At 48.5% G+C, this 12,485-nt stretch overlaps 1 protein-coding gene across 1 annotated transcript; it reads left to right on the plus strand.

Annotated features, from left to right (window-relative positions):
• The first annotated feature begins 819 nt into the window (after positions 1-819).
• On the plus strand, positions 820-8,096 carry LOC127788729 (uncharacterized). Its single transcript, XM_052317326.1, has 8 exons — positions 820-2,295; positions 2,457-2,579; positions 2,673-4,003; positions 4,085-4,378; positions 6,088-6,151; positions 7,228-7,499; positions 7,595-7,724; positions 7,809-8,096. Exons 1-8 carry the CDS (start codon positions 820-822, stop codon positions 8,094-8,096), a joined length of 3,978 nt encoding a protein of 1,325 aa, XP_052173286.1.
• The last annotated feature ends 4,389 nt before the right edge of the window (positions 8,097-12,485 follow it).

Here is a 12,485-nt window from a genome sequence, read left to right on the forward strand (position 1 = left end):
TATGTTGGGCCTGTCGGAATTAGCGAGTTCGCTTGGGAGGCCTATTCATGCTGATTCTATGACTGAGGATCGCAAGAGACTTGGATATGCCCGTATTTGTATTGAGATGTCCGCATCGTCTTCGTTCCCCAGTTTCATTGAATTGTACCAGGGTATAGATGAGTTTTCAGGTGAGCCTAAGATTGCTAGAATCATGGTTGAATATCAATGGCTTCCTTCGATTTGTAATCATTGTCGTGTTTTTGGTCATAAGGATAGCTCTTGTCCTCGCAAGGCCCCGTCCCCTTCCCCCCCAGCCTCTGTAAGTCCAGTCCCTCCCCCGTCGGCAGGTCAAAAGGTTAGAGAGTCGGTTCCCCGTGATCCCCCCCTCCCGCCTTCTTCTGTCACAGTCCCGAGTGCCTCCCCGTCTTCATCTAAGGTTTCAAACGTCCAAGGCCTGGCCCCTTCGCTGTCTCATGTGCCTCCCCTCATCTCCCCTCCTATTTCGATAGCTAATCGATTTTGCTCTCTCATGGAAGAGGACCCAGTGATTCCTTCTAACGACCCGATTCAGATAGAGGTTCCATTTCCCTCTCCTACCCCTTCCCCGGTTTCTGAGAGTAATGGCCATACCCCCATATCATCTTCTTCCTCTGCTCCTTATGTCTCAATTTCCCCCTTGGAGACCCCTGGTCCATCTAGGGTTCCTCTTGTCCCCCTCCCCCCCCAGGCCATCCCTCCTCCTAGTGAGTCTCTTGAGTTTGTTCCCCCTAAGAGTAGGCGTAATAGGCCGCGTAAAGCCAAGCAGGCTAGTGAGTCTTCCCCCCTCCCATCCCCTCAATGATCCTTGGAGCTTGGAATATCAGGGGTCTGAATCACCCCGCTAAGCAATGGGAGGCTCGCTCCTTTATTAGTCAGCATCGTCTTGGTTTTTGTGCTCTTCTTGAGACCCGAGTCCAACTTAATCGCTCTCAGGAGATTGCCCGTAATATTATGCATCGCTGGTCTTGGTCTATGAACTATGAGTATAGCTCCCAGGGTCGTATTTGGTTTGGGTTTGATCCAGGTATAGTTTCTGTGTCGGTCCTAGACGGCTCAGACCAGTTTCTTCATCTTTTGTGTACTAGGATTGTGGATCGTAAAGAGTTTTTTGTCTCTTGCATCTATGCCAGTTATGATGAGTCTGACCAGTCTCAATTATGGCATCGTCTTCTCTCCCTTGTGCCTAGTATTAATCTTTCCCCGTGGGTCCTCATGGGGGATTTTAATGTCTGTAAGCATCAGTTAGAGTCCCGGGGTGGTAATTTGGCTCGTTCCGTTGGTATGACGCGATTTGCCGACTTCCTTAATCGGGCGTCTCTTCAAGATCTCTCTTTTAGTGGCCCACTCCTAACTTGGAGTAACAGGCGAGCTGGCTCCGATAGTATCTTTCGCAAGCTTGATCGTGTTCTTGTTAATGATGGGTGGCTGGCGCATTTTGACTATAGCTCAGCCTCTTTCCTTCTCCCAGGTATCTCTGATCATAGCCCTATGATAGTCTCTTTGCAGAATAATCAGGACAGGAGAGGTGGCCCCTTCCGTTTTAATAATCACCTAGTTGACCACCCTTCTTTTGCTCAGACTGTTCAATCTGGATGGGCTTTGGAGGTGGATGGTTGGCCTATGTTTCGTCTTGTTTCCAAGCTCAAGGCTGTCAAGCAAGGGATGAAGCTTCTCAACTCCCAGCAAGGTCATGTGACTTCGCGGGTGTTGGGCCTTAGGGACAAGCTTCATGAGATCCAGGGGCTTCTTATTTCCTCCCCTTCAGATGCTTCCCTCCGTGCTCGTGAGTGTGCTCTTGCCCATTCTTATCAGGAAGCGCTCTCTCAAGAAAGTGACTTCTTTCGTCTCCGAGCTCGTATTCGGTGGAGTGGGGAAGGGGACCGATGTTCTCGGTTCTTTTTCCAACAAATGCTTTCTAACCGCAACCTTCTCCATATTCATAGCCTGATCCGTCCTGATGGCTCCTATACGACCTCTGAATCGGAGGTGCCTCAGGTCCTTCTTTCTCATTTTAGTGACCTCCTCGGGTCCCATGCTAGAGAGACTCATGTTAGCAATGAGTCGTTGGATATGTATGTGGATAGGGCTATCTCTTCTGAGGTCTGGCCCGATCTTCTAAAAGATGTGTCGAGTGAGGAGATCCGGTCCACCCTGTTCTCGATGGGGGATGATAAAGCCCCTGGTCCTGATGGCTTCACTGTTAAGTTTTTTCGGCATGCCTGGGACATTGTTGGGGCGGATTTTATCGCGGCTGTGTCTATTTTTTTCATTCAGGCAAGTTACTGGGGGAGATTAACGCGACTATCATTAGCCTTGTGCCCAAGGTTCCCCATCCAGAGTCTCCTTGTCAGTTTCGCCCGATTTCTTGTTGTAACGTGACCTATAAGGTCATTTCTAAGATCCTTGCCAATAGGATCAAACCGTTGTTACCCCAGCTTGTTGATGTCTCCCAGACTGCCTTTGTGCCGGGTCGTTCTATTGGTGATAATATCCTCATGGCGCAGGAGTTATTGCATCGGTACCATATCCCGAAGGGTCCCGATAGATGTGCTCTTAAGGTGGACCTTAGTAAAGCTTATGACTCTGTGGATTGGGGGTTCCTTTTATCTGTTCTTCGGCGTATGAACTTCCCTCCCCATTTTGTCTCCTAGATCAAGGCCTGTGTGACCACGGCCCGTTTTTCTGTTAAGGTCAATGGGAGGCTTCATGGTTTTTTCCCTGGGGGTCGGGGCCTCAGGCAGGGGGACCCTCTCTCCCCTTATCTTTTTGTCCTGGTCATGCAGGTTCTTCATGGTATTGTTGCCTACCACTCTCACGCAGACGATTTTCGATTCCATTGGAAGTGTGATAGGCTTGACATTGCCATGCTCTCGTTTGCTGATGACCTCATGCTTTTTTCCAACGGGGACCAAGACTCTGTTCGCATCCTTAAGCAATGCCTTGATCGCTTTGCTGACATGTCGGGGTTAGCAGCTAATCCCACAAAGAGTTTCTGTTTTGTTTGTTGTGGAGACCCTGACCTTTCTGCCGCCCTAGTTCGGGAATCAGGCTTTAGGAAAGGTTCTCTCCCTATTTGTTATCTTGGGATTCCGCTCATCTCGAAGCAGCTCACCTATAATGATTGTCGTCCTATCTTGGACAGGGTTCGTTCTAAAGTTGTCTCTTGGAGGGGTCGTCTCCTCTCCTTTGCTGGTCGCCTCCAACTTGTTCAGTCGGTCTTGTCTACCATCCATGTCTATTGGGCTTCAATTTTCGTGCTCCCCAAGAAGGTCCTTAAGGAGGTGGAAAGAGTTTCGTGTGCTTTCTTGTGGGATGGTCCGGAGTTGTCCCCTTTCAAGGCTAAGGTTGCTTGGGCAGATATTTGTTTCCCGAAAGACCAAGGGGGCCTTGGTTTGCGTCCTCTCTACACTTGGAACCAAGCTCTTGCTGCTAAATTAATTTGGCGGCTCATGCAAGCTTCTTCTGAATCCCTGTGGATTCGCTGGATCCACTCGTATAGGATTAGGGATTCTTGTTTCTGGCTCCTTACGCCGCCTTATTCTTGTCCTTGGTATTGGCGTAGGGTTCTCAACCTCAGAGTGGCCGTTAGGCCGCTTCTTAGATGGAAAATTGGTAATGGTCATCGTGTTTTTCTCTGGCATGACCAATGGCATCCTTTCGGTGTGCTGGTTGAATTCTTCTCTCGTTCTGTGCCTAGACGGGCGGGTCTCCCATCTACTGCTAGGGTTTCCTCTGTTATCTCTCAAGGGGGTTGGTCTTGGCCCCATGTGGCGCTCTCGAGGGAAGCCCAGCTTATTTTGGAGGCTTCGCCTTGTCTTCCTCGCTCTCCTGGCCCTGACCTCCCTTGGTGGGTCCCGGCGCCTGATGGCTGTTTCTCGGCCCGTTCTGCTATGGATGCTCTCAGATGCAGGAGAGCTCGAGTCCCTTGGGGTCGTTTGGTTTGGCACTCGTCCGGAGTCCCGTCCTATGCTTTTATCCTTTGGTTGGCTATCAAGGAGCGTCTTTCCACTTTAGATCGCTTAAATCTTTTTTTGGCTTTTCCTAACAGGTGTTTCTTGTGCAGGTGCGCGATGGAGCGCCATAGCCATTTATTCTTTAGCTGTGTTTATTCTAGACAGGTGCTGCAGCAGCTGAGATGTCATGTGAAGTTTGCCTGGCCCTGGAGGAGTTGGGAGCGTGGTGTTTCTTGGGCTGCTCTCCGTTGGCGTGGCAGATCCCCGTGGGTGGTGGCTCACCGGCTCACTCTTCAGGCTGCTGTGTATCTTATTTGGCGGGAGCGTAACCACCGGTGTTTTCGGGACAGTGAGTGGCCTTCGGCCCAGCTTGCGTACCAGATTCAGCAAGCGGTTTGGGTGAGGTTGGCCTCCATGCAGTTCTCTCGGTCCCTGCAGAGCATTGCCTTGGTTCGGCTCTGGCGTCTCCCGCATTCATGCCTCCGCTCATGTCCGGGTGCTTGATCTTTTTTCCCTCCTGGGGGGTCCCTCAGTGGTTCGTGGTGGCTGTTTGCCTAGTGTTTTTGTGCTTTCTGGTTCTCCCTCCTTTTGAGGTGTTTTCTAGCCCCGTGTGTCTGGGGTGTAGTGTCCCAGGTTTTCCCATTGTTGGTGTTGGCTAGGGTTGTTGTTGTTGTCCTTTCTCTTGGCCTCGCCATGAGGTTGTTGTAGACGCTTGTTTTCTTGTTCTATATATTTCTTTTTTACAAAAAAAAAAAAAAAAAAAAACCCTAAACCCTAAACCCTAAACCCCTAAACCCTAAACCCTAAACCCCGAAACCCCTAACCCCTAAACCCTAACACCTAAACCATAAACGCTAACCCCTAATCCCTAACCCCTAAACCCTAACACCTAACCCCGAACCCCTAAACCCTGACCCCTAAATCCTAAACCCTAATCCCTAAGGCCTAACCCCTAAACCCTATCCTTAAACCCTAATCCCTAAACCCTAACCCCTAAACCCTAGACCCTAGACCCTAACCCCTAGACCCTAGACCCTAACCCCTAACCCCCAACCCCTAAACCCCAACCCCTAAACCCTAAACCCTAACCCCTAAACCCTAAATCCTAAAGTTGTTCGCTAAGGCCATTATACGTAGTATCGTCCATGGAGGTTGGGTGGGTCGAGTCTGAGCTGAGGTAGCCAGATAGCTTGCAAGTTGCTTCATGTTTGGCGAACAAAGCGGAGGCAGGCGACCTTCTGTTGGGTGCTATCATGGCCGAACTGCAATGGTCATCTATCTTCCTCTTTTTTAAAGGAGGGACCGACTTTCAGGTCTTTCTTGCTCAATCAGCAGCAGTAGATAGCTAGTATGTTGGATGCATTAAATGCTAATGGGTCTTTGGGTGATGTCACGAGAGAACCGGATCGAGTCTTCTCTTTTGTTTGGCCGAAAGTCTACAGCCTCATTAAATGCGCCCTGCAACCCTGTCCCCTCTCATCATGAAAATGGGATGTTGAATTCTGGGGGTCTATGCTTCTCTGATGGCGTGTCTCAATTGCCTAAATCCTCTCAAAGGGCTGGGTTTTCTCCTGATGTGGGCCCAAAGCCTAAAAGAAGTGAAAGAATTTTTAAGGCCTCTCTCTCGGCAGGGCCACTTTATCCAATCCATCGGTTAACATGGAGTTGGATCAGTAGCCCATCGGGGTTGAAAAATCATTTGACGCGGCCCATGAGCCCCCAGGCCAATCTCCATCTATATTAGGTAGTCCACAACATACTTATTTGCAACCAAGCCCAGTTCCTCCATGAAAAATCAGGGTCAAGCCAGATCTTGGGCTAATGTAGTTGAAAATTCTCAACCACGAATTCCTACAAGGCTTAAATATATCCCTCAACTAACAAAGATTTTTGGTGGTATCCCGAGAGTGCATCTTTCTACGGAAGCTCATGAGAAAGGTGTGGCGCAGTGGGAGAATACTTTAGTGGGGTATTTCATGAAGAAGGGTCTCCATTTCCAAGAGGTCCAGAATCTAGCAATGCAGCTATGGAAGAAATATGGCCTACCCGAAGTCCAATCGAATAGTTCAGGTTTTTGTTTTTTAGATTTATTTCCTATAACCAAATGATGCAGGTCTTTGAAGCAGGCCTATGGCACTTTGCCCAACAGCCTTTGTTCCTTCAATGCTGGGAGCTATGTATGATTTTATCTAAAGCAGCTCATAAATCTCTTCCAGTGTGGGTTAAATTTTTTAATGTTCCTTTAGAATGTTGGTCTATGTTGGGTTTGTCAGAATTAGGTAGTTTGCTTGGGAGGCCTATTCATGTTGATTCTATGACTGAGGATCGTAAGAGATTAGGGTTTGCCCGTATTTGTATCGAGATGTCAGCATTGTCTTCCTTCCCTAGTTTTATTGAATTGTACCAAGGTATAGATGAGCTTTCAGGTGAGCCTAAGATTGCTAGAATCCTAGTTGGAATACCAATGATGTCATTCGGTGTGTAATCAATGTCATGTTTTTTTGCCATAAGGATAGCTCGTGTCCTCGTAAGCCCCTTTCTCCCTCCCTCCCAACTTCGGCAGGTCCTGTCTCTCATCCTATGGCAGATCATGAGGCTAGGGAGTTGGTATCCCGAGATCCTCCCCCCTCGCCTGCTTCTACCCAAGTCCCGAGTGTCTCCTCATCCTCCCCGAACCCCCCTAATGACCAGGGCCCAACCTCTTTGAAGCCTCACGAGCCTCCCCCTATTTCTTCCCCCATTTTGGTAGCAAACCGTTTTTGTTCTCTCATGGAAGAGGATCTAGTGATCCCTTCTAACAGCTAAATTCAATTAGATGTTCCCTACTCCTCCTCCCCCCCCCCCCCATCTCAAGCTCATGAAAGCAATATCCATGTCCTCGTGTCCCCTTCCTCTTCCCCTTGTGTTTCCTCTCCTCCCATGGAGGCCTCAGGGTCATCAGGGGGCCGTCCACTCCTGCCCCCTCCAAGCGACCCCCCCGCCTTCTGAGTCCCTGGAGTTCGTTCCTCCTAAACGTAGGCATAATAAGCCCCATAAAGCCAATAAGGCTAGAGAGTCTTCCACCCCCCCCCCCATCTTTCCCATGATCCTTGGAACCTGGAATATTAGGGGGTTGAATCCCCTCGCCAAGTAATAGGAGGCCCGCTCCTTTATTAATCAGCACCATCTAGGTTTGTGTGCTCTGCTTGAGACCCGTGTTCAGCTTAGCTGTTCTCAGGATATTGCCCGTATTATTATGCCTCGCTGGTCTTAGATCATGAATTACAAGTTTAGTTCCCAGGGTCGTATTTGGATTGGATTTGATCCTAGTGTTGTTTCTGTGTCGGTTCTTGGCGGCTTTGACCAGTTCCTTCATCTTTTGTGTACTAGGCTTGTGGATCGTAAAGAGTGTTTTGTATCTTGTATCTATCCTAGTTATGATAAGCCTAACCAGTCTCGGTTATGGCATCGTCTTCTCTCCCTGGTGCCTGGTATTAATCTCTCCCCGTGGGTCCTCATAAGGGATTTTAATGTCTGCAAGCATCAGTTAGAGTCCTGGGGAGTTAATCTGGCTCGATCCTTGTTCGTACTTCCCTTCAAGATCTTTCGTTTAATGGCCTGGTTCTGACTTGGAGTAACAGACGTGCTTGCTCTGATAGTATCTTTCGCAAGCTTGATTGTGTTCTTGTTAATGATGGGTGGCTGGCTCATTTTGATTATAGCTCAGCCTCTTTTCTCCTGCCTGGTATCTCTGATCATAGCCCTATGACAGTCTCTTTGCAAAACGATCAAGGTAGAAGAGGTGGCCCCTTCCATTTTAATAATCATCTGGTTAACCACCCTTCCTTTGCTTAGATAATTCAATCTGGTTGGGCTTTAGAGGTGGATGGCTGGCCTATGTTTTGTCTCGTTTCCAAGCTCAAGGCTGTCAAACATGGGATCAAGCTCCTCAATTCCCAGCAAGGTCATGTGACTTCGTGGGTGTTGGGCCTTAGGGACAAGCTTTATGAGGTCCAGGGGATTCTTATCTCCTCCCCTTCTAACGCTTCCCTTCGTGCCCATGAATGTGCTCTTGCCCTTTCTTATTTGGAAGCACTCTCTCAAGAAAGTGACTTCTTTCGTCTCCGAGCCCGTATTCACTAGAGTGGGGAAGGGGACCGTTGTTCCTGATTCTTTTTCCAACAAATGCTTTATAATCGCAACCTTCACCATATTCATAGTCTGGTCTGGCCTGATAGCTCCCATACAACCTTGGAGTCGGAGGTCCCTCAGGTCTTCTTGTCTCATTTTTGTGACCTACTTAGGTCCCACTCTAGAGGGACTCATCTTAGAGTGAGTCTTTGGATTTGTATGTGGATAGGGCTATCTCTCCTAAGGTCTGGCCTGATCTTCTGAAAGATGTTTCGAGTAAGGAGATTTGGTCCACCCTGTTCTCGATGGGGAATGATAAAGCCCCTAAGCCTGATGGTTTCATTGTCAAGTTTTTCCGACATGCCTGGGACATTGTTGGGGCAGATTTTATCACGACTGTTTCTAGTTTTTTTCAATCAGGCAAGTTACTGGGTGAGATCAATGCGACTATCATTAGCCTTGTGCCCAAGGTTCCTCGTCCGGAGTCTCCTAGGTAGTTCCATCCGATTTCTTGTTGTAATGTGACCTATAAGGTCATTTCTAATATTCTTGCTAATAGGATTAAGCCTCTATTGCCCTAGCTTGTTGATGTCTCCCAGACTGCCTTTGTGCCGGGTCATTCTATAAACAATAATATCCTCATGGCGCAGGAACTATTGCATCGGTACCACATCCCGAAAGGCCCTGCTAGATGTGCTCTTAAGGTAGACCTTAGTAAGGCTTATGACTCGGTGGACTGGGGGTTCCTTATATCTGTTCTTCGGCGTATGAACTTCCCTCCCCATTTTGTCTCATGGATCAAGGCTTATGTGACCATGGCCCATTTTTCTGTTAAGGTCAATGGGAGGCTCCATGGTTTCTTCCCTGGTGATCGGGGCCTTAGGCAGGAGGACCCTCTCTCCCCTTATCTCTTTGTCCTTGTCATGCAAGTTCTTCATGGTATTGTTGCCTATCACTCTCATGTATTGCAATGCTTTTGTTTGCTGATGACCTCATGCTTTTTTCTAATGGGGACCAGGCTTCTATTCGCATCCTTAAGCAATGCCTAGATCGCTTTGCTGACATGTCGAGGTTAGTGGTGAATCCAACTAAAAGTTTATGCTTTGTCTGTTGTGGTGACCCTAATCTCTTTGCTACCCTAGTTCAAGATTCGGGATTTAGGCAAGGTTCTCTCCCTATTCATTATCTTGGGATTCTGCTTATCTCAAAGTAGCTCACTTATAATGATTGTCATCCTATCTTGGACCGTGTTCGCTCAAAAGTTATCTCTTGGAGGGCTCATCTCCTCTCATTTGCTAGTCGTCTCTAGCATGTTCAGTCGGTCTTGTTTACCATTCATGCTTATTGGGCCTCGATTTTCATGCTCCCCAAGAAGGTTCTTAAGGAAGTGGAAAAAGTTATTTGTGCTTTCTTGTGGGATGGCCCGGAGTTGTCTCCTTTTAAGGCTAAGGTAACTTGGGCTGATATCTGTCTCCCGAAAGACCAAGGGGGCCTTGGTTTACGTCCCCTCTATACTTGGAACCAAGCTCTTGTTGCCAAATTAATTTAGCGTCTTATGCATACCTCTTCTGAATCCATTTGGATTCGATGGATCCACTCATATTGGATTAGGGATTCTTGTTTCTGGCTCCTTACGCCGCCTTACTCTTGTCCTTGGTATTGGCGTAGGATCCTCAATCTTAGAAGGGCTGTTAGGCCGCTCCTTAGATGGAAAATTGGTAATGGTCATCGAGTTTTTCTCTGGCATGATCAATGGCATCCTTTCGGTGTGCTGGTGGATTTCTTCTCTCGTTCTTTGCCTAAACAGACGAGTCTCCCTTCTACTACTAGAGTTTCCTCTGTTATCTCTCAAAGGGGCTGGTCCTGGCCTCTTGTGGAGCTTTCAAGGGAAGCCCAGCTTATTTTGGAGGCTTCGCCCAGCCTTTCTTAGTCCCCTTCCCTTGACCTCCCTTGGTGGGACCCGACGTCTGATGGCATCTCCCTCATTCTTGCTTCCGCTCATGTCCGGGTGCTTAATCTCTTCCCTTATCTCTAGGGTCCCTCAGCATTCCGTCGTCGCTGTTTGCCTGGGTTTATTATGCTATCTTGGTGCCCCTCCTATTAAGGTGCTTTCTAGCCTCGCGTGTTTGAGGTGTTTTGTCCCCGTTTTTTCTTTTGTTGTTATTGGCTGGTCTCTTCTCTGGGCTTGGCCCTGAGGTGTTTGTAGATACTTGCGCGCTTGTTTTCTGTTCTATATATTTCTTTTTTACAAAAAAAAAAAAAAAAAAAAAAAAACCTAAACCCTGGATCCTAACCCTAAACCCCAAAACCTAAATCCTAACCCTAAACCCTAAAACCCAAAATCCTAAATCCTAAACCCTGACCTCTCTGCCACCCTAGTTCGGGAATCGGGGTTTAGGCAAGGTTCTCTCCCTATTCGTTATCTTGGGATTCCGCTCCTCTCGAAGCAGCTCACTTATAATGATTGTCGTCCTATCTTGGACCGTGTTCGTTCTAAAGTTGTCTCTTGGAGGGGTCGTCTTCTCTTCTTCGCTGGTCGTCTCCAGCTGGTTCAGTCGGTCTTGTCTACCATTCATGTCTTTTGGGCCTCGATTTTCGTGCTCCCCAAGAAAGTTCTTAAGGAAGTGGAAAGAGTTATTTGTGCTTTCTTGTGGGATGGTCCGGAGTTGTCTCCTTTCAAGGCTAAGGTTGCTTGGGCTGATATTTGTTTCCCGAAAGACCAAAGGGGCCTTGGTTTGCGTCCCCTCTACACTTGGAACCAAGCTCTTGCTGCCAAATTAATTTGGCGTCTCATGCAAGCTTCTTCTGAATCCCTGTGGATTCGTTGGATCCACTCGTATCGGATTAGGGATTCTTGTTTCTGGCTCCTTACGCCGCCTTATTCTTGTCCTTGGTATTAGCGTAGGATTCTCAACCTCAGAGTGGCTGTTAGGCCGCTTCTTAGATGGAAAATTGGTAATGGTCATCGTGTTTTTCTCTAGCATGACCAATGGCATCCTTTCGGTGTGCTGGTTGAATTCTTCTCTCGTTCTGTGCCTAGACGGGTGGGTCTCCCCTCTACTGCTAGGGTTTCCTCCGTTATCTCTCAAGGGGGTTGGTCTTGGCCCCATGTGGTGCTTTCGAGGGAAGCCCAGCTCATTTTGGAAGCTTCCCCTAGTCTCCCTCGCTCCCCTGGCCCTGACCCCCCTTGGTGGGTCCCGGCGCCTGATGGCTGTTTCTCGGCCCGTTCTGCTATGGATGCTCTTAGATGCAAGAGTGCTCGAGTCCCTTGGGGTCATTTGGTTTGGCTCTCGTCCGGAGTCTCGTCCTATGCTTTTATCCTTTGGTTGGCTATCAAGGAGCGTCTTTCCACTTTAGATCGCTTAAATCTTTATTTGGCTTTTCCTAACAGGTGTTTCTTGTGCAGGTGCGCGATGGAGCGCCATAGCCATTTATTCTTTAGCTGTGTTTATTCTAGACAGGTGTTGCAGCAGCTGAGATGTCATGTGAAGTTTGCCTGGCCCTGGAGGAGCTGGGAGCGTGGTGTTTCTTGGGCTGCTCTCCGTTGGCGTGGTAGATCCCCATGGGCGGTGGCTGACCAGCTTACTCTTCAAGCTGCTGTGTATCTTATTTGGAGGGAGCGTAACCACCGGCGCTCTCGAGACAGTGAGCGGCCTCCGGCCCAGCTTGCGTATCAGATTCAGCAGGCGGTTTGGGTGAGGTTGGCCTCCATGCAGTTCTCTCAGTCCTTGCAGAGCATTGCCTTGGTTCGGTTCTGGCATCTCTCTCATTCATGCCTCCGCTCATGTCCGAGTGCTTGATCTCTTTCCCTACTTGGGGGGTCCCTCAGCGGTTTATCATTGCTGTTTGCCTAGTTATTTTGTGCTTTCTGGTTTTCCCTCCTGTTGATGTGTTTTGTAGCTCCGAGTGTCTGGGGTGCAGTGCTCCCGTTTTTCCAATTGTTGGCGTTGGCTAGTGTTGTTGTTGTTTTCCTTTCTCTCGGCTTTGCCCAGAGGTGTTTGTAGACGCTTGTTTTCTTGTTCTATATATTTTTTTTTTACAAAAAAAAAAAAAATCCTAAACCCAAAACTCCAAACCCAAACCCTAACCCTAAACCCTAACCAAACCTGACGAGGTAGGATCTATTTCCAATTCCGAAGGCCGAAGTCCTCAGGCCGACCCGGCTACCCGAACCTCCATTCTTACCCGTCGTTGGGTGCATCTTCCTCGTCTTCGTCCTCTTCTGGCACGATGCGTACTAGGTGGCCCACAAGCTGGGCCCATATTAAAGCCCACCCACTTAATACCCACCCAAGCCCATTAAGCATGGTAAGTGGGCTGGTAGTACTCTCTTTTAGTGTTAACTCACATCAAGTATGCGTACTTCCCCCATGACATGTCACCATCAAGCCATTCAAAATT

The sequence above is a fragment of the Diospyros lotus genome, chromosome 13 (assembly GCF_014633365.1).
Source record: "Diospyros lotus cultivar Yz01 chromosome 13, ASM1463336v1, whole genome shotgun sequence".
Lineage (NCBI taxonomy): Eukaryota > Viridiplantae > Streptophyta > Magnoliopsida > Ericales > Ebenaceae > Diospyros > Diospyros lotus.